At 34.1% G+C, this 22,971-nt stretch overlaps 2 protein-coding genes, 1 long non-coding RNA gene and 1 pseudogene across 3 annotated transcripts; 1 reads left to right on the top strand and 3 right to left on the bottom strand.

Moving 5' to 3' along the window:
* Nucleotides 1-1,029: 1,029 nt before the first annotated feature.
* LOC147382350 (heterogeneous nuclear ribonucleoprotein Q-like) lies at nt 1,030-2,088 on the bottom strand. Its single transcript, XM_086427121.1, has 3 exons — nt 1,878-2,088; nt 1,607-1,782; nt 1,030-1,454 (listed from the first exon to the last, which is right to left on the bottom strand). Exons 1-3 carry the CDS (start codon nt 1,915-1,917, stop codon nt 1,359-1,361), a joined length of 312 nt encoding a protein of 103 aa, XP_086283247.1. The 5' UTR covers nt 1,918-2,088; the 3' UTR covers nt 1,030-1,358.
* A 2,254-nt stretch (nt 2,089-4,342) lies between these two features.
* Nucleotides 4,343-5,811, bottom strand: LOC147382349 (uncharacterized). Its single transcript, XR_015173219.1, has 3 exons — nt 5,121-5,811; nt 4,781-4,925; nt 4,343-4,520 (listed from the first exon to the last, which is right to left on the bottom strand). It is a non-coding gene; the product is annotated as an uncharacterized LOC147382349 (long non-coding RNA).
* Nucleotides 5,812-10,473: 4,662 nt separating this feature from the next.
* Nucleotides 10,474-12,990, top strand: LOC147382348 (uncharacterized). Its single transcript, XM_086429435.1, has 2 exons — nt 10,474-12,647; nt 12,750-12,990. The coding sequence occupies exon 1, from the start codon at nt 10,479-10,481 to the stop codon at nt 12,633-12,635; it is 2,157 nt and encodes a 718-aa protein (XP_086285561.1). The 5' UTR covers nt 10,474-10,478; the 3' UTR covers nt 12,636-12,647; nt 12,750-12,990.
* An 83-nt stretch (nt 12,991-13,073) lies between these two features.
* LOC147382347 (uncharacterized) lies at nt 13,074-22,140 on the bottom strand (annotated as a pseudogene).
* Between the last annotated feature and the right edge of the window lie 831 nt (nt 22,141-22,971).

Here is a 22,971-nt window from a genome sequence, read left to right as displayed (position 1 = left end):
TTGGCATCAGGTAGTTTTAAATTTGAAAAAAACAATTACTTCTCTGGTCACAGGTATTGCCCTCAAGATTAATATTAAGAAAATCCAATTTTGTGGATCTACATCGAAGGAATCAACAACAAAACTGTGCTGTAAGCTTCATCGTGTGGAAAGCAAAGTTATATGAGAAGGATCGAGACGAAGAAGAATGACACAACTTGATTTGGTCAATCCAAAGAAGGAAAAATGGAGAACCAAAATTGTTTGAATGTAGTGGGGAATGATCAAAATTATTCTTCTCCAATGCCAATAATTGGCCTATACATAGCGGTAGGTACTTTTGTATGTCTTCTATGTATGGTTTGTGATATATTTCGTAGGAAACCATGGATACCATGTAGATTTTTCTCGCTCAACTCCCTTACACTCTCTATTCTTGCAATTTCTTCAAAACTCCCAGTAGATCTGACCACATCAATGCCTTCTGTTCAAGACCAACTGTCCAAAATTAGTGGCACTGTCTTAATATGTGTCTCTATGAGTTTTTTCTTCCCTTCACTTGGAACTCAGAGTGACTCTGAACACCTTTCAAACATGCTCTCACTATGTGAAAAAAGCCCATATTTGACGGTCTTAGCCTGTCAAATTTTGAAATTTTTTGACAAACCCTCCCATCAAATATGCCCGTCAAATATTCTCTTGTAGAATTTTTTTTTTTGACGGCCCTGGACCATCAAATTATTAGAGAATGGGCTTAAAAAAACAAAAAAAATAAATCCATAGAGTATGACCGTTGAATTTGAACTTTAACAAACAATCTAATTCACCAATCACAATGAACGAAATAATAATAATAAAAATCAAAAAAATAAAAAACAAAAGAAAAATCATAGAACAAGAATATGATGGGCATCCATATTATTAAAGAACAAAGAAGAGAAAACTGAATCAATATTCATGAATTAATATTTTGAAATTGAAATAGACGCAACTTTACATTAAATCAAAGAAAAAAAAAAAGAGATAACTGAAGAACAAAATCTCGAAAATTTAAATAAGAGGAGAAAATAGATTCAGTGGCCCAATTGATTTCCTTCACTGATATGCACTTGTTGATTGCTTCTTTGCAGCTGTGACCTTCTTCACAGCCTCTTTTAGAGCATCCATTGCCACATTATAAACATGTACAGATTTTACCCCTTCATCCATTGCTTAACCAATACCTGTATGATGGTAGATGCATTCACATACCCATCAAAAAACGAGTTTACGCTATCAATCCCTTGGGTTATAGACATTTCTCTCATGTGGAGTGAGTGAGGCAAAGGCATAAGACGTAATAAATTGTATAAATAGACATGCAAAAATAAAGTGAAAATCTACGTGCTTATAGGACATCCGATCCGTCCATCAGGCAAAAGCATTGGCATCATCGCCATGCCAGTAAGAGTGGGCCCCCTGCCATATATCAGTGGCTACAAATAAACATAATTCAAGATCAGAAGTGTAAAAAACACATAATAGTACTCCACTTGGCGGTGTCCCAAGTGGAATCACAAGTTACTATTTATTTACATTCAAACAGAAACTATGCTACAACTTTTGTTAATGAGCTAAAAAAAATCACCTGAGCAAAGCTTGCACCACCATACCCTGCACCCATACCACCATGGGCACCACCTGCCAACCCATACCCCATTCGAGGTGAATAGCTTGGAAGCAAAGAAGGCTTGTGCGAATTGAGTCCTCCATCAGATTTCTGGTCGGCTTGTGGCTTTGCAAGAGAACACTCGAGAAGTTGCCCTGTCAATGAGAATAAAACCCAACCAACTTCATCTATCAGTCACTTAAAAAATAGAAAAAAAAAAACAATGTAAGATCCATTAAATAATAATCACCATCTACTTTATATTTCTCAGTGTTTTTGAGTGCTTTCATGGCACTACACCTCTCGGCAAAGAGCACAAAACCAAATCTGCTCTTTTCCTGTCCAGACTTTGTAGGTGGCAACACCACTTTTGTTATCTCTCCATGATGTTCGAATAATTCTCTTAACGTATCCTGAGTAATTTTTTCTGGTAAATTCTTCACATAGACTGCCTTTACCTGTATAAGAAAACAAAATAGTCAACTAACTTAATCTCACATCATTCGAGTAAAAAAAATTTGGAACGTAGAAGAGGTTCGACTTGCAGCCCTATCGAATCCTTGATAATTATTTTCTGGAGCTTTGAAAAAAAAAATATTGCAAGTGGTCTTATGAAGTCAACAAAGTAGAACATATTACAAGTTGGTGCTAATGGAGAAGCTGCTGCTCCAAATAGTATTTCATTCAGATTACAAGGTTTCATGCCTCAGGGAGGGATATTCAACCACAAATTAAATCTTGCATTTATTTTGGATCGTCATTCTTGTGCCAGAAGACAATATTATTAAAACCATTTCTTTCAACAACAAAAAAAAAAAAAAAACACAAAAAACCAAAAATAAATAAATTATAATAATAATAACAATCATTGTTTTCTGGCGCAAAAATGTTCCAAGCATATCCTTACATTTTCTACAGGCAAAAATCTTATATTTTTGTCTATTACATTCTAATTTGGAGTAGGGCTTAGACCCATAAGCTCAATTCTGAATCAAAACTGTAGACGATTTACAGAAGACCACACAGGCGAGGTCTGGAGCAGAACTGCCTCCCATTAGCTTCCACTACTGCCATTACACCAGCTGTCAAACCAGCCCATAGTATGGAAGACATAAAGTGTTGTGCATTTCGTCCCACAAAAATATAAATCATGGATTGAATGTAAGACACTATCAATTACCTATAGTAATAATCGTCACAAAGCCTTATCCCAAGAATTTTGCAACAATGACTCTGCAATTGCAACTAGATTTAGTGTGCGACGAAAAAAACCAACTAGAACTGAAAATTGAGAGATGTAATGGAGACGCTTTAGAATGTCAAAAGTTTATGGAAAGCTTAATCTAGAAGTTAACAGGCAAGGTATTGAATCAACAAATAATGTTGAGAGAGCAAGAAAGGTAGATGCAATGGAAGGATATAAGGATTGAAGCACTAGAGAGAATGCAGGGAGAGCATCTAAGAGGGATCATGAGGTGCCATTCTTATTGCCTAATTTGTGATGGTGAATATTCTAGTTCATGATCACCTTCTTTTTGCCATTTTACATAACTAGATAAGGTTTTGTAAATTTTATAATTTGCATGCACATGTTTTAGTAAACATGGTAGCATACTAAAGTTTCAGGAAACATGGTTTACTTTAGACATCGGTTTTGTAAAAACAATGTCTAAGATTTTATATTTTTTTAGAAAAAGATACTATTTGTCTTCACCTATGTCTAAAATAGACTAGTTTTCAATAATTTTCTGCTTTTCTCCACCCACCCCACACTCACCCACCACCTTACTAGAATAGATCTTCCAATCTATTCATACTAAACAAATTACATGAATGAAAAAAATCTAGCAATGGGGAATCAACCCCAAAAATTCAAAAATTTTAGTATGCCAGCATATAAAAAATCATACCTTGCATATTTATACTACCCATCTCTTGTGTTCACCCTTTCAATGATCCTACCCAGAAAATTTTATGTTTATATCCGCTACCAATGCTAGGGTCTTATGCTGTCAAGGAGCTTTATCATCCTTATCTACAGCTCATGGATCCGCTCCCCTGTCACCAAAGCCAGTTTTGAGTCATGAATTGCAAATAATGTCACAAAAGGCTAAAGAACATTTTGGACACATTCTCTAATGACCATATGCCAAAATAAGACAATAATTTTTCTGTGACAATCATAAAAAAAGGGGGGGGGGGGGGAGGGATGTGCTAGCAAAATTACTAAATGTATAACCACCACGATGGGGCAAGGATAATAAAGATCACCTTGAGAAACGTAGTTGGGCAAACAAAGTTCTACTTCTGATGAGAATACAATTGTGCAATGGTATTTGGCCTCTTGAATCAGGAGCATTAATGTTAGCAAAATTAAATTAAAACAAGTAAATGATAACCAAATTAAGATTTTAAATTAGTAATGTTCAAATGAGTGCTCTATAAAGCAAGATGTGATACTTTATATTGGAAAAAATATTTGAATAATGGGAGGATACTTTAGGTTCAAGTTGATATCCCCTTTAGTGTACCATTGACTCTCAAACTCAAATGGCCCTTAATCAAACCATGATTTATTTAGGTTAAAATAAAACCTATCAGATTATAAGATACAACAACAATACTAAAAATATTGTTCCTTGAGAAAAAAATCAAGGGCTCCCTCAGCATTCAAACAGTTGGACATCTAGACAGACATGGTAAACTCATCAACGCCACTAGCCATCTAATATGCATGTCTAAAAGGTTGGGTTCTGGGTTCTGGATCATGGGTTCTCACAAACCAAAATAAACAAATGTTCGGGCATATTAACATACCAGCCATAGACATTTTTAACAAAACTTACCATTTCACGTACACAGCTGTCATAGGCACTGCACACAAGACTCCCATCTGAGCCATAATAAGAAGCCACGAATGTAAGGAAAATTCAACATCACCACAAATTAAACTAAAACTAACACCATTGAGTTTAAATTATATTAGATCAAACCTGACTACTATACAGGACGTGGCAAGTAACAACTACATTGCCCTACCTGAACTATGCCATGTGAGAAACAACAACAAATAAGGGAGTTATGCCTATGAGACAAAAAGAAAAAAAAAAAAAAAAGGAGAGAGAGAGAGAGATCAAATATGATTATATTTACCTAACAGAAAATGAGCCAATATGAGTAGCTTCTCTACTGGTAAGAAATGGAGTAGAGATAGATGGAACATCAGCCACTAACCTTCCTTAGTTGTTTCTTCTCATTGTTGTTCTCAACACCTTTAGACTTCGCCGATTCCAACAATCTTGAACATCAATCCAAGATTAGAGATGAATGACAACCCCACAGGAAAGATACACAAACATGAGAAATGAAAAAAGTTTAATCACCATCATCAAAGCATGCCAAGTGTAATAAGACACCTAAGACTTTCCATAAGAGGATCAAACAAAATATTCCAAAAGAAGTAAAAAATGAAGACAAAAGTAGTCCATCTAACCTGGAAGACAAGTGGTTTATCCAAATCCATAGTAAAGCCGTGTGCAATCATCTTAGAGCTTCTTTTATGTTGGTGGAGGTAAATTTTAAATGATAAGTAGGTTAGACAAAGAAATAAAAATTATACTAAAAAAAAAAGACTATGGAAAAAAAATAAAAATTAAAACTAAAAGGCAAAATTAACTTCATTGGATTGACTCATAAATATGTAAAGAACTGGAATTGTAGTTTAATTATGATTCAGAGAGGGGACATGATACAATTGTTCATCTGTTCGAAATATCTAAATGTTGATTGTCGGGATCATTTGAAGATTCCAAAGAATAACATATTAAAGAGATGTGATTAGCAATTCAATAGGATGATTCCAGGGACTGCTATAGTAATTTATGTAGGTTCAAGTTCATCAAAAAACAATAGTGGAAACTCTAGTAAAGAAAGGAAACTCTAGTAATTTTTCTAGTTTTAGTTATAAAAAAAACTTGTTTTTAGATGTGTCCTATCTCGAGTGTTACTAGAAAGTTAGTGGCCCAATAGATGACATTAATAGAGGGAAAGTCAATTGAGATGTTTTGATCATGTGTAATGAAGAACTGTAACATCCACAATTAGATTTAATGTACAAGCGGTAAGGTCTAATTGAAAATGACCTAAATATAAATTATTTTAAGATATGAATGACAAGTGCATCAAGCACGATAACCCAATCATGGTTGTTGATAGCTATAAACAACCATAGGTGATGTACCTATTCTTAACCCAATCAAGGATAACTCAAATCTTAAAATATATAGATGGATGGAGAAATATAAAAGGAATTCCCCATCGATAATCTCATCCAACTTCTTTCCAAAACTCCTCAATCTGAAGAGTCATTTACTAATAAAGTATCTTGTCTTTCAGTTGTAATCTTTATTCGAATAGCCACAGTTGTGCTACCAAATGCCCTTAATTCTTCTCTAATTCGTACATTAGATGAAGACTTTGAAATCATTTATTTCATTGAAAACAAAGAGATTTCCACGAGCGAAGAAAAAAGTGGTCATGTAGTGGCAAAAAAACCCGTGGATGAATAGGAGCAATAAATGTCATTGGTTCCATAAAAAATTCATTGGACCGTCGGTGGAGAAATTTTATTCACATTTGTCTAAAGAATCTATTGATGGGAGTTCTCAGTGTCAACCTCAACTGCCATTGGACTTACGATGTGCACTTGGGCTTATTGAAAAATTAAAAGAAAGATGCGATGAAACTTCATTTTTTAAGTTTGAAGAAGATTATTTTGCAGTTCGTACAATATCATCAGACAAAGGCAACTGCAAACATACTCGTCAATCAACGACCTATACGTACACATGGAGCAACTATTTGTGGACATGTTGCACTTTTTCCTCTCTCAACTCCCACTTGCTATATTCAAGCATCTTGTTGAGAGTCCCATTCAAGAATGTGAAGAAAGAGCAAGACTTGTGCTGAAATTCCTTTACAAACTTGAACCATTGGAGAATAAAGTTCATTGGTCATTTCCTGACGAAACTAGTATCACTAGCTTGATAAATACTCAAGTTCCAATCATAGACACTCAGAGTACCAAACAAGTGGAAGGCAATGTAGATGTAGATGCATATGCTGCTAGTTGAGTGATTGACAGTGATGAAATTGAAGAGCTTGTTTTAAAAGAATGGAATGTAAGTACCTTTTAAATATATATATATATATATGCATGCTGCTAGTTGAGCGATTGACAGTGATGAAATTGAAGAGCTTGTTTTAAAAGAATGGAATGTAAGTACCTTTTAAATATATATATATATATATGTGTGTAGATGTAGATGCATATGCTGCTAGTCAAGCGATTGACAGTGATGAAATTGATGAGTTTGTTTGAAAAGAATGGAATGTAAGTACCTTTTAAATATATATATATTAGCCCTAGTTAGATGATTTCTTTTTTACTTTGTCTTTAGAACCATTGTTTTGAATAATTTATTTTCAAATTAGGAGAATCAGAATAAGGGGAAGGTCTTACTCTGATTTAGGGCCTCCGATAAGCATGAAGTCAAGGGGAGCTTCAAAAAAATTTTAGCCTTGAAGTTTGAAGAATTTAAATGGTTATTCTCTTTGTTAAGAAATTTTAGAACTGTTTAATTCCTCCTTTTAAGTATTTTGCGAAATTTTCTTCTGTACTCTATTAGGGGTATGCCCCTCGTAACTTTAAATTGTATATTATAAATATAACTATTTTTGTGCTTAGTAACAAATTTTCTCCTATTTGTTGGCCTACGAATTTTTTCGAGATCCATGTTTAAAAATCTGGGACGTTATAGAAAATATGACCAAATATGAAATAATTGAGTCGTAGCATGGTTGGACTAGATTGAGTAAACAAGGCTTGTATTACCCAAGTTAAAATCTTTGGGCTATTATATTAATATTATAAAAGGCCTTTGGACTCTTATAACTCATGTAACCTCAAACCCAAATCCTATTAAGCTCGAGGTCAAGTCAAAACTCAAAAGACCATTGACTAAGATTTATGTAATTTTCAAGAGATCATTGACTAAAACTTACTTAGTTTCTCCCATCATCATTCCATTCACCTTGCCACCTCAACTCACTTGCCCTCAATATTATTCACCTCATATCCTATTGTCCCCTACCATTTCACCTCTTCAAATCTTATAAATATCCCTCAATTATAAGTCAAAAAAACATACCAAAAACACCTTAGCACCTATATTTTGCCAAATCATCTCCTTCCCCCCTTTTTCTTATTTTCCATTTTTAGTTTTAATTTAAGTTTGTTGTAAGAGCAAGGAGGGTCATCACGAATTATAATTGAAGATTCAAGAATTGATCAAGCCTCTTTCTCCATCTGTTCTCTCTTTTACTTCTTTTAATATTTTATTTTTAGTTACGATGACCTCCGACTAGACACTTCCTGTCTAAGGAATTGAGGAAATTGTGAGCAAGTATCCGGTTAACTTAGTATTTAAATTATGTCTTAGATAATTCCTTGAATAGTAGATTCCACTTTCTTATTGCTTAAAATTAAGTTCAAGTAATTTTTCTTATTCACCATGCACATCGTGATTTTTCATGCTTGGGTTAAGTTCATTTATGATTGATGCTCAAAATGATGAATAATCATTGAGAATTACAACTCGAGAAGAGAAGAGAATCTTGGATTTGGACTCCGAACTTATGGAATTATGAACTTAAAATATTAACCTAAGTAGTAAAAGGATATAAACTAAAATGTTAAATTAACTAATATTTGTTTCATGGTGGATTCAATCCCCTAGACAACTTTACTTTTTGTTTTTACTTGTTTTCATTTTTGTTATTTACTTTCGTGTCTTAGAATATTGTTTTTTTAACTTTCTTATCTTTAAATGCAATATTTTATTCCTTAATTGTAAACTTTCAAAAACAAAAATTGGTTCATTTTAGTTTTGAAAACCTCGCTTCCTTTTGGACAATCCCTACTTGCCAAAATAAGTAGTTTTTCATTAAATTTATCTCAATAACAGCCAACATAAGTATATCCATAAAATTACAATGAGCAAATTGATGTCACTACCGGGGAGATATTACGCTTTAATTATTCTTTATTTACTGTCCTAGTTATATTAGTTTTCTAATTCCATTTAGTATTATTTAAGAGAGTTTTTATTTTAAGTTAATTAGGAGTTTAGTATGAGTCTAAGTAGGTTTTAGAGTTAAATTAGAAATTGCTGTTGTAGCCGAATTTGCAAGTTAACCCTCTATATATACGGGGGCAGTTTTTATTATTTATAATAAGCAATAATCATAAATTTATTCCCCCCCCCATGTCAGAAACTTTTCTTATTCTTCTTAATCTCTCATTCTCTTCTAATTCTTCTTCTTCTTAATCTAAGAACCGTAATAGATCAATGGTAGCCTAATATCAGAGTTGGAAGATACCAATGGTCCCAATGACATGCTTCCTACGTTTGCCTCATATTCACAGATCTAGCGATTAACACTCATTGCATATTCTCTTAATTAAGTTCCAAACACAATTTTTTCATCAAAACAACAAACAAAAGTAATCGATGAATCGTAAACCCTTTATAAACCATTTATTGACTTGGGTTTTGGCCTAGATCTATTATATTCATAGAAAATAAGTAAAAAAGCGTGCTAAAAACTCACCTTTTATGTCGATTTTATTGTATGGAAGATTGGATAGAGGAACTTGAGGGAATGAGAGTAAGATCGATCTATTAGAGGGATTTCTAAGGTTTCATATCATCAACAACAAAGAACATTTCACATGCCAAAAATGGTGAAAATGGTCTTCAGGGACCATTTAGAAAGAAAAAGTTTACTATATGTCTTATTTAGTTACTACCGAAAATTTAGGGACAATTTAGAAAGGAGTCCCTCCGCGAAGGTCCTTTAAGTAATATTCCCTACATTTAGATATTTTAGATTATTAAATACGACTTGCTAATGTTTGATCTATTAATTAAAAATAATATATTTGGATATTTTAAGTTAATAAGTATGACCAAAGTTAATTAGGAAAAGTCTTTCAAAGCATAAGATTTCAAAAACACTAATTATTTTTTAACTAAACAATTTTCACTCGGATTGTACTCGGTTAATGTGGCAAAAGGATACAAAACTGTAGATCATTTTCCTTGTGTATCCCCAGAAAACAATCTATGGTTATGTGCCCTTGCTACATACGGACCAAGTGAAAATTTTCGAGTGACAAAATCAGCCTCTTCAAACAAAGGGGACATACTTAACTTGAAGTCTTGAACCCTGCTTGTCCGTACAAACATGAATATGGCCTTAATAGCCATTTTCCCTTTAAAAATAAAAATATGAGAATAACTAGCAATAAAGCCAAAGGGTTGGCCGGTGGGCGATCAAATGGGATTATTTAATAGATTTTTTCCTACTATCTTCTTATTTCCAGTCTTATTTTTTTCAAAATCTTTATCAAAAGTCCACTAAAGATTTTAAAAACTCTTCGGAGTCTCGGTCTTCCCCATTATGTGGTAGGTGAAGAATTATGGGTAGGGAGTGAGGACGCCAGCATAATATTTATATTACAGCTGGCATCAGATGGTTTAAAATTTCAAAAAAAAAAAAAAGGTAGAAAAAATACTTATCTCTCTCTCTCTCAAATAGCCGTTTCTACAATATTATAGTTTGGTCACAGGTGCTGCGTCATGATTAATATTAAGAAAAACCAACTTGATTATTATACTTGTTTGTTTACCATAATCCCTATTCTTCACCATCAAGTCTGAACTGATAGAGGAGAAGAAGAAGAAGAATAACACAACTTACTTGATTAGATCAATCCGAAGAAGGAAAAATGGAGAAACAAGGTTGTTTGAATGTAACGTTGGATGATCAAAAGTATTCTTCCCCAATGCCAATAATTGGCCTATACATAGCAGCAGGTACTTTTGTATGTATTCTGTTTATGGTATATGATGTATTTCATGGATTATGTCGTAGGAAGCCATGGATACCATGTAAATTATTCTCACTCAACTCTCTTACACTTTCTCTTCTTGCAATTGCTTCAAAACTCCCAATAGATCTCACCACCCCAATGCCTTCTGGTCATGACCAACCGTCCAAGCTTAGTGGCACTGTCTTAATATGCGTCTCTATGTGTGTTTTCTTTCCTTCACTTGAAAGTCAGAGTGACTCTGAACGCCTTTCAAACATGCTTTCCTTGAGCATCTTCGTAGTAACTGTTGTTGTGAATATTTGTATGCAAATGGTCACTGGTGTTATCTTCTTGTTCATAGTAGAACACGTCATAATCATGTCAGTTATGCTACTGTTGCTCACAGTGTTGTGGTCTGCTTCAGATTTTGGCAGGATTTCTTTCCCCATTTCTAACCCCGTTGATGAACTTAAAACAAGAGATCCTCAAAATTCAGAGAATAAGAGTATGATACATATATTGAAGTCATTTTATAAATCTAGTTCTAAACAAAGCCCTGAATTGGTCATCATTGATTCTCCAATGTGCTTAACTATATGCATACTTTCTACACTTTCTTCACTAGTTCTATTACAGGCTGCACTTCGATCATTTGTTCTTAAGAAGGTGGACTTTCTGTGTGGAATTTCTGACTATAAATGGTCAATGTGGATGGTGCTTGTGACTCAGATTCTCACTGTTCTAGTAGGGAGTATAGTCCCCATATTTAGAGGGTTGTTGATACTCAGCGGAGTTGAGAATGAAACTGATAGAGAAATAGGTCTTTTAAATTTTTCACCACCATTGTCAAAGTTCGACAGTTTTTCTACTTGGGTTTCATCAACTTTGTCAAAGCTTCGCACTATTTCATTCTTCAAAATCTTTAGAATACGTTTCGTGATCCTCTTTCAAACCATTGAGCGGAATGTTCTTATGGTATTGCTCAGAGTGCACTTCATTCTGTCCATACTGGCTTTACTCTTATATTTGATGCTCAAGATACCTTGTATGTGTGCCGAGCAAATTAGCAAAATCTGTTTTGGTGAAAAAAGAAATGATGAAGGCAGAGTCGATATGGATATCAAGGACTGGATAGAGAGAAACTGTGAGGAAGACATTGATAGATGGATGGAGAAATATAAAAGGAGTTCCCCAATGGATAATCTCATCCAAGTTCTTTCCAAAACTTCTAAATCTGAAGAGCCATTTACCAATAAAGTATCTTGTCTTTCAGTGGTAATCTTTGTCCGAATAGCCACAGTTGCATTACCAAATTCCCTTAGTGTTACTCTAATCCGTACATTAGAGGAATCCTTTGAAATCATTTATTTCATTCAAAAGAAAGAGATTTCCACAAGTGAAGAAAAACGTAGCCTTGCAGTGGCTAAAAATCTGTGGATAAATAAGAACAATACCTGTCATTGGTTCCATAGGAAATTCATTAAAACATCGGCAGAGAAATTTTATTCACATTTGTCTAAGGAATCTAATGATGGGAGTTTTGAGTGTCAAACTCAACCTCAATTGGACTTACCTTGTGCACTTGGGTTTATTGAACATTTAAAAGAAAGATGTCATAGAACTTCCTTTGCACCGATTGAAGAAGGTTATTATGCAGTTAGTGAAATACAAAAAGTCTGTGAACTGATCATCGGACAAGGGCCAGTGCAAACATACTCATCAATCGATGCACTATTCAAACACATGGAGCAACTATTTGTGGACATGTTGCACTTTTTCCTCTCTCAACTCCCACTTTCCATATTCAGGCATCTTGTTGAGAGCACCGTTAAACAACATGAGGAAAGAGCAAGACTTGTGCTGAAATTCCTTTGCAAACTGGAACCATTGGAGTATAAAGTTCATTGGTCATTTCCAGACAGAAGTGGTATCACTAGCTTGATAAATACTCAAGTTCCAGTCATAGATACTCAGAGTACCGAACAAGTGGGAGGCAATGTAGGTGATGCAGATGTCGCTCGACATGTTGCTCGTCAAGCGATTGATAGTGATGAAGTTGAAGAGCTTGTTTGAAAAGCATGGAATGTAAGTACTTTTTTCTAAAACTTATATTCTATCATTAGTTAGATGATTTCTTTTTTTATTGTCACTAGAACCATTATTTTGAATAATTCCTTTTCTAATTAGGAGAATCAAAAGAAGGGGAAGGTCTAGCTCTGATTTGGACTCTCCAATAAGCATGAAGTCAAGAGCAACTTCAAGAAAATATTAGAGGCATTCCGATACCTCATCACCTTGAAGTTTGAAGAATTTAAAAGGTTATTCTGTTTGTTTAGGAAATTCTAGAAATGATCAATTTCTTCTTCTAGTGCTGTGTAAAGTTCTCTTCTGTAATTTTATATTATAAATTATATTTATTTTCTTGCTTAGCAACAAAAAAAAATATAAAGTAAGAAAGGGGGTACTCACTCGAATTTACAAGTCCAAAAGAAGGCAAAGCAAGGCAAAGAAAGAGACGTTTCTGACTTCCCTCCATAATCGCCAATTCATCAGACACCACATTACCCTCTCTTTGCATACGTTTCACTTCCCAAACAATATCCGAGTGAGCACTTTGAATACAGCAAAACTACATATCAAGACACCAAGGAATGTTCTTACCCTTTAGACCCTCCACAATCAGCTTTAAGTCCAATTCAATAATTAAATTTATGCCACAAAGATTGATTAATTCAAGAGCTGAGACCAATTCAAGAGCTAAGACCACAGTACAACATTCAGGAAAACTGTTGGTGTCCAAATAAGAAAGCTTGAAGGTAGTCTTATATAGACCATCTCTTTCATAAAGAGTCCACTGGGCAGCGACCATGAATACATTTCCACCCAAATGAAATCATTTTAGTTTTCGGTCCCTAAATTCTGAAGAAGTCTCCATTTAATACTATAAGATCCTTTTTAATCTGACTGAATCTTCAAGCATTTGTTTTCATTTGGAAATGAATTTATCAATCAAAATAAAGATCCATTCAAGAAGCCTCATCCAAAAGGAATGTGGTCATGACAAAATGACTAACAATTGTTCTCAATTCAGCCCAAATTTAGCAGCGAAGGGGGAAAAACATATCAATTGAGCTATTGCTGTCCAATTGATAAGTTCGAGATGGATAAGTGGCACAACTACGAAAAAAATAACTAGAAATGCCTTACAAGTGAATAAATTAGATTGTTAGAGATATTCTGATCAGCATGCAAAGATATTCATGGACTCCAAATATTTCGATAGCATTCTTATGATGATGAAATAGCTAGTGAACAATTTTCATACAAGAAATAATACAATAGCAAATGACAAAGATTACATAATAGGATGAGAAATTATATTTCCCCAATGCCAGTCCAGTTGAATTTAAATATTGTTGAGCATACAGTTTACATTCAATTTCAAGATTTGGGAAAACATTCAACACTTCCAATTGAAGTGATTCATATAAACTAGGTCTAATTATTAAAATGAATCAGAACAAGAACTAGAAAGCCTAATCATCCACACTCAATCAATATGTAGGAATCAAATATTAATAACCAAGTAATAAACAAATAGTAAGGCAGAATATAGTGGATCTCATGTTCACCAAATAAATCGGATATTTCCAATACTTCAAACAAGCAAAAATAACTCAAAAGTATCCCCAAAATCAACCAAAACAATCAAGCAAACACATTGAAAATCCTACAATCCAACACCACATCCCTCTAAGTAGCTTTGAAAAATATAAAGGAAAACAATGCTCCTACTGCAGAAGCAGTGGTCTCGGGATGTTTTTTACAACCATTTTTTCTTCAGGTTCAACTTCGATGATTAGAAGGTATGTATCAGAATTGCGATTACAAATGAAGAAATTGTCTCTAAATGTTCTTTTTTGTCTCTACATCTCAAAATTCAACATTTGTTTCGAGAGGATTCATATTGCTAATGATTTGATCATTACATTCCAACAAAAGATGTCTCTCTGACAAATTTTGATGAAAACTTTAAAGGCTCTGTCGACATCTCCACATTTGGCATACATTTCTATAAGAGCAGTCCCTACTATTACTCCCAATTGAAACCAATCTCTTATCAGTAAAAAAATGTATCCATTTTCCAAACACTAGAGAACCTGAATGGGCGGAAGCCGACAGAGCAGAAACAAACGTAAACCCATCCAAATTTACACTTTCCCATGTTGCATGTAATTTGAAATCATAGAATTCCAAGAAACCAAATTCCTTTTGGGCCTTTTTAAAAATAATCTTCTCGTCGTCTCAAAGTCTCCTGAACTAGCATAGGCTCCAACCATAGTAGTCCAAGACACAACGTTCTTCTCTGGCATCCACTCAAACAAATCTCCCGCATTTTCCACGTCCCCAACTCTAGCATAGCATGAAACCATTGAATTCCAAGAAACAACATCTCTTTCAGGCATCACTTCAAACAATCTTCTTGCTCTCTCAACTTCGCCTAGATATACATAGAAAGATATCATTCGATTCCATAATTCTATCGGTTTCAGAATCATACCGTCAAAAATCTTTCGGGCATCACTTAATTTCCTATTTCTCACAAAAAGTATCTATCTTTATGTAGAAATTTAGAAGCGAGTCTGCAACATAAGAGATCCATTCGAATCCACTTTAATAATCTGACAATGTTCCTTTCTCCCATCTCTATTGTTTCCGATTTCTCCAAACAAGTTCAAGACATAGGGGTATGTGTAATTATTGGATTTGAGTCCTCTTCGGGTCATTCTATCATACATATAGATGCCTTTCTCGTATGGGCCATTGAAAGCATAACCTCTGATCATAGCATTCCAGAGAGATGTCTCTGGGTGAAACATTTGATCCATTTGGGAGAAGATGAGTTCCGAGTATTCCACCCCTCCAAACTCGGTACTTCGTCAAAGAAATTTAGATGAAATTTCAATATTTTGGTTTAGAGAGGTTTGAAACTACATTGCTGCAAAAAATTTGAAATTTTGAATACTATTAGAAAGATAAGGGTTCAATATGTAATTTTCCCTAATTGCTTTTCTCATCGAGTTAAGTGGTAAGACCTTGTGAACCTTGTTCTTAGGTCTTAGGTTTAAACCTCTTGAACGCCTTATTATGCTAACCACAACCCCCACCAAGAAGAAGAAAAAAAAAAAAGAGAGAGAGAAACAAGTTTGGTAAACTAGTTGGCACGTGCACTTTTAGAAACAAGTTAAAAAAAATTAGTAATTTAAGGGATTATTTTAAAATTTTCAAATAAATAATCTTACTATTTTATTGTGTGCATGCTTCAATACTTTCGGCACTAGTTCTATCACAAGCTGCAGTTCGATCGATTGTTCTTAAGAAGGTGGAATTTCGTTCTGGAGTTTCCGACTATAAATGGTCAATGGGGATAGTGTTTGTGACTCAGATGTTCACTGTTCTACTAGGGAGTATAGTCACCATATTTAGATGGTTGTTGGCTGTCAGAGCTTGGGAGACTGAAACAAATGTTTTCACAGTTCTATCAACATTGTCAAAGTTCCACATTTTTTCTACCTGGTTTTTATCAACTTTGTCAAAGCTGCGCATTATTTCGTTCTTCAAAATCTGTGGAATGGGTTTCTTGATCCTCTTCCAAACCATTGAGAGTGATGTTGTTCTGTTATTGTTCGTATTGCAAGTGATTATGTCCGCGCTGGCTTATCTCTTATATTGGATGCTCAAGATACCTTTTATGTGTGCCAAGCAAATTAGCAAAATCTACTTTGGTGAAAAAAGAAATAGTGGCGACATAACTGAAAAGCAATGGATACAGGGAAACTGTGAGGAAGACATAAACAGATGGATGGAGAAAATTAAAAGGAATCCCCCAATTGATAATCTCATCCAACTTCTTTCCAAAACTCCTCAATCTGGAGAGTCATTTACTAATAAAGTATCTTGTCTTTCAGTTGTAATCTTTATTCGAATAGCCACAATTGCATTACCAAATGCCCTTAGTGCTTCTCTAATTCGTACATTAGATGAAGCCTTTGAAATCATTTATTTCATTGAAAAGAAAGAGATTTTCACAAGAGACGAAAAAAGTAGTCATGTATTGGCAAAAAAACTGTGGATGAATAGGAGCAATAAATGTCATTGGTTCCATAAAAAATTCATTAAACCGTCGGTAGACAAATTTTATTCACATTTGTCTAAAGAAACTATTGGTGGGAGTACTCAGTGTCAACCTCAACCTCAATTGGACTTATGTTGTGCACTTGGGCGTATTGAAAAATTAAAAGAAAGATGTGATGAAACTCTCATTTTTAAGTTTGAAGAAGGTTATTTTGCAGTTGATATGATAGAATCCGTCTCTGAAATGATCATCAGAATTGTTTGTGCCTCAATAAAAAATAACCAAAAAGTTGATCTAATAAAATCCACCAAGGAGTCGCCTTAACTTTGTGGGAATATTGGGAGCCAACAGACTACCAACCCCAGCCAAATAGAGTATGGAATTGATAAGGAAGGTGGCTTTCTCAAGTTAAAAAACAAAAAAAAAAAACTTCCCACAGCTCCTTAGAGAAGCTTCACTTGAAGGTTTCTTCATCATTTTTGCATAAAGCACATCTTGAAGCTAAGACTCATAGACCATCTCTTATGTAAAGAATTACCAATAAATTGCATATAGAGAAAAATACGATTGACCTCCACAAATCAAAAGACAATGAGGACTAAAAGTTGGAAGAAACAATGAATTTAAGAGACATCAGACCTCGTCCCAAGACTCAACAAAGTACCAATGTTTCCATTTACTTGGTTTTTGACATGGAAAATGGATCTATGTGATCACACTTAAATAAATGGCACAACATTAGCATATTTACCAAAACGGTACACTGTAGCAATTAATTTCGAAAATGGTAAATTTACCATTTTCAGAATTAATTTTTTTTACCAAATCGGTAAAAACAGTAAATAAATTTTTTTCCAAAAATACCATTTTCTTAATTTTGACTGAAATTACGTATTTGTCCTCTCCTCTTTCATAAATATTTCTGTTTTTATTTGTAATGGTTTCCTTCGAACAACTTCCAAGAGAGTTATTCCTACGTTTTTTTGCAATTTTTTTGGATTTTAAAGGTGAAGAAGATGAAATTCAACTTTTTCTCAAAAACTTTTTTAGATTTTATGTTGTTGTGAGGGTTATAAGTGTAAATCCACACTTAAAACAAAAAAGGGCATTTTCGGTACACAATTTAATGTTGTTACTGCTTTTACCGTTTTGGTAAATATTTTCAAAAAATTTTATTTCCAAAAATGGTAACTTTACCATTTTTGGAAATATTTTGTACAGTGTACTGTTTTGGTAAATAATTTCAAAAAGTCTACCATTTTGGTAATTTATTCTAAATAAATCAAATAGCTTGTTGTTAAACCCACCAAAAACAAATGTGAAACTAATATCCCAATGAAAAACCAAGTAACAAATTTTAAAAGACCCTACAATCATTTGACATGTATTGTTATTGAAATTCTACATGTATGATACAAATAGAGTATAAATTAAAAAGACCAAACTATTATCAAAACTCCCTATCATCAACTGCTGAGGATGACTCGTAAAATAAGAAATAAAGTTCCACCATAGATTGAAGAACAGCGTTCCTAAGACTCATATTGGGACTCACATTGCGACACACCGTTTTGTCTTATATGGGCAAAAATATTTGGAATGGGCTGATTTTTTGTGAGGATGATCTCTATGGTGAGGAGATCATCCTTGCCAAAAATCAGCTCATTATGAAACTTCTAGACCGTCCAATTTTTGTTGAAAAATTATAGACCGTCCAATTTTTGTAAATCAATTTTGATGGGGTTAGAAGTTTTGGAATGGGATGATTTTTTTTCAGGATGATCCCCTCATCACAGAGATCATCCTCACAAAAAATCAGCTCATTCCAAACATTTTTTCCCATATAAGACAAAACGGTGTGTCGCAATGTGAGTCTCAATATGAGTCTTAGGAACGTGACCCTAGATTGAAAGCTGCCAGCAATGATCAACAATATAAAAGTACTCCCTTAAAAAATTGATAGGAGTTGAATATGATGTTTGTATAAGCATGTTTAAACAGAACAAGTAAGATCTGTTTCAGACCTAAGTTGGCCTCTTGGAGGAAACATGTTTCTGAACTTCAACAGATGTAATCACCACAAATTAACAATCCAAACAAAGATCCATTCAAGAAGCCTCATCCCTAAGGTCTGTGGTCATGACATCATCATGCACAATGTGAAAAAAGCCCAAATTTGACGGCCTTGGGCCATCAAATTTCATAAAATTCGACGGACCAAGAGGTCGAATTGACGTCCAATTTTTCATTGTCATATATATATTTTTTTCCAAAAGGCAAAATCTGTCAAATTAGTAAAGGATGAGAGAAGTTCAACAGCTCTAAACCGTCAAATCTGGGAACATCAAGAATTTTGACGGTCCTAGACCGTCAAAATTCAGTCTCTAAGATTTGTGGGCCTTGGCCCATCAATTTGTTCTATAGAATTTTCCAGTTTTCACGTGGTGATGATAACAACCAAATCGTTGAACACATTGAAGATGCAGAGAGAGAGATAAAGAGGAGGCCATTTTATGGACCAATTACTTTATGTGATTTGTAGAAAGAATTACTTTCTCCCACAAATTTTGGGGTAAACCAGAACTTATCAATATAATATTAATCATTTTCATTTAAGTTCAATTTTTACGTTCAACAACACTATTAAGTTAAGGTGAATAAGGAACGGTAGTTTGGTGAATAATTTCTTGTTTTATACAAAACTCACTAATTTGTAATTCATATTCACTACCTTTATCTTTTTGTTAAGTTGATTTCCAATTTCCAATTTCAGAGATCGAATGAGTGGGCTATGAGTTACACTACTTATGTATAAAGAAATTATATCGGGTCTTAATCGATTTTGGATTCAATCCTAGATTTTATCGATATTTTATATTATGATCCAAATCTGATCCAAAAGCTGAAATTGTGTATCTAAATCTAACTTTTTTGGATCAAATCAGATTTCAAATAAAAAGTTGATCATTGCCAACCCTAGTTTCTTGTAAACCGTCTGAAATGGATCATCACTTTCATTACCAGAGTCACAAAGACTTTGGCTAGAATGATGTAAATCTAGTTCTCGCCAATGGGTCGATAGAGGTACTAAATGCAGTGAAATTACGTGCCTCCTATCCAGAGTTTGACTACTCAAAATCACTTTTTGAGCTGATTCATCCCATGTAGTATACAATGCCTTGGACTTTCCTTTCCCTTTCCTAGAAGGACAGTCAATAGAAATGTGTTTTTGACATTTTTAGCATTGCATTGATTTAATTCTAGATTTAGTATTTTATTTCTTTCCAAATTTTCTAGACTTGTCATGGGTTTTGGCTTAGCTCTAAAAGGTTGACTTTTTCTAAAGGGCTTCCCATTCTTGACGTGAGGATTGTTTTAAAATATTTGCTCAAATAAGCTAATTCTTAATCATCGATAGAGTCATCCTCATCTGACTCTTAAAACTCAATTGTTGAACTTTAAAAAGCAATACTTTTTGTGTTCTTGGAGGCATCAAGATTTCGTTCAAATGTCAATCGAGAGCCAACAAGCTCATGTAATACTAGAGAGCCACCATTCTTTCTATTTTTTATGATTGTGACTTTTGGAAGAAATCTTTCAGGAAGATATCACATTACTTTCTTGACCACTTTAGACTCTAGAATGACTTATCCTCGGCTGTGACTAGAATTGAAATGTGTTTGAATTCAGCCTAGAATACAAAAAAAGTCTCATTGTCATGCATCCTAATTATTTCAAACCTAGTAATTAACACTTGAAATTTAGAAATTTTAACAGTGGTAGTTTCTTTATATGTCACCACAAGAACATCCCAAATTTGTTTAGAAATATTACATATAGAGATATAATAGTGGGGGTCGCAAAATATTGTCACCTTCATGAGATTACATAATTACTCAATTTTGAGCAGGATCACCACTTAGGTTGTTAAACCAAAGAAGCTAACTTAGCTCTTATACAAATGAATTTTTTTTTCAAAATTAAAGTTTTTTGCGTGAACAAAACAATTACAATCGATTGATTGAAAGGAAGGGTCGAAAGATCGATTTATAGCTCTATCCAATTGATTGATCGATTTTTAGCTAATATGATTGATCAGACTGCTATGGTTGATTGATCAATATACAATAAAAACACTACAAAATATGAGGTATTTAGAGGCGATTTTAAACTGCCTCCAATTTCGACTAAACCACCTCCAATATATTTAAGGACGGTTTAGTCAAACCGCCCACTATAGTGGCGTCGCTGATTCCTTTTAGTGGCCAACTAAGGGCGGCTCTAAAACCGCCTCTAAATAATGATTTAAGGGCATTTTTTATATTTTTAGAGGTTATTTGAAAATCGCCTCTAATAATAATAATTTAATGGCAGTTTAAAAACCGCCTCTAAAGAATATGATTTAAGGGTAATGGCGGTTTAAAAACCGCCTCTAAATAATATGATTTAAGGGTGGTTATTATATTTTAGAGGCTATTTGAAAACCGCCTGTAATAATAATGATTTAAAGGCAGTTTTAAAACTGCCTCTAAAGACTATGATTTAAGGGCGGTTCTTATACTTTAGAGGCAGTTTAAAAACCGCCCCTAATAATAAATTTAGTTTAAAAAAAAAACAACATTAGAGCCAGTTCAAAACCGCCTCTAATGTTGTAATAAAAATTTAATAAAATATTCATTCCAAAATAAATTATGCAATTATATAAAGAAAAAGAGCTGCAATTGGCACCCCAAATTTCACTTATTACATGTTTATTAAAATATGCTACAACCTGTAAATGAATATTTTACCAAACATGTTTAGGATTCCTCAAAAATGACAGACTTGAGTTCTATCATACACGTTTGGTGACAACAGTATTATTTTATTATAGATAACAATAACATTACTAAACAAATAAATAAATTATAATTAAATGGTATAAAACCAAGACCATATGGTCACTAATATCATAGTGAAACAATACCTGAGACCAGAAGCACCAGTTTGAAGAGAAGCCTCAACAGCTAAATCATCATACAAAAGCCAACCCAGCCTCACCTCACCTCCCACTGTAAATTTACAAAAGCCAACCTTGTAAACTCTATGTACAAATTAAAGACTCTTTGGGTTGCAACCAAAGAATCCATATCCCTTAAGTTTACAAATTAAAGACTACAAAATTAGAATATCACAAAGCCTAGTTCTATGAAGAATTTTCGTTTTGCAAGATAGTACTGAAAAATGCATAAACTGCTAATTTGAGATGGAAACCATACTCATTTGCTCCATCAGAAGCAGATGTAGTGCTCACTGGGGCCCTGTAGCATGAGATTCCGTAAGAACATACAGATTGAAGTCAACAAATTCAAATAATATTGCCAAGAAGCATATAAGATCAACTTACAATGCTTGGGGAGGAACTACAGGTGCCGGAGTAGGAATAGAAGTTGGTGTAGTCATCGCAGGTTGTTCAAATATAGGTACAAGTTTTTAATAAAGAATTATGAAATTAGAAATAGATACATCCTATCACTAAAATGATGCAGCAAAGGATACCTGAGCAGATGAGGCCCCTGCTGAACCTATGAAACTTATTGATGCCTGTACTTGCCAGTGACACATACCAACTATTTGGCATATACACTGATGACAACAAGTTCAATATACCTGGATAACATTTTTAATGTTAATACCACATATTATATACATTTTCAAATTAATTATGTTCAAATAAGGAGATAGCATAAACAACATGTATGAAAATCAGAACATCAGATATGAATTTTGGAACTTTAGGGATGATCAGTTTGGGATCCATCAAAACACATTCATGAATTGTTTCCTATATGCAGGAGCATCTGTCTTGATGAAGGTTCATTTGGACCGAGAGGAAACATTAATGTATCAGATATTTATAGACACACCATTTGAAATGTTGTGAAGTTATCCAGAGATTGGTAACTCTGCCCATCAACCAGAACAAAAAACTCAAAGGGAGAGATTCATTGATATTCAAGTATGGGGGTGAGGCAATATTTTTACCTTTTTGGTGCTCCCCGTGGGGCATGAAGGAAGAAGCAACAGAAAAATCTTAGAAGAAGACCATACACACCACATCCAAGAAATACCACAACCTCCAGTAGGATGGAAAATTAAAAACAGCAGGGATATCCCGGTGGAGGAGGAACAGACCAATGGGGGGAAACGAAGACCATGATGAGGAAAGTGCCCCTAGCCAACAACTAGATGTTCAAGCTATCCTGCATAAAAGGCCCTTCATACAAAGAAGGA

The sequence above is a fragment of the Akebia trifoliata genome, chromosome 16 (genome assembly GCF_017979445.1).
Source record: "Akebia trifoliata isolate Shusen 1 chromosome 16, ASM1797944v1, whole genome shotgun sequence".
Taxonomy (NCBI): Eukaryota; Viridiplantae; Streptophyta; class Magnoliopsida; order Ranunculales; family Lardizabalaceae; genus Akebia; species Akebia trifoliata.
This window is presented reverse-complemented; position numbering and strand designations above follow the sequence as displayed.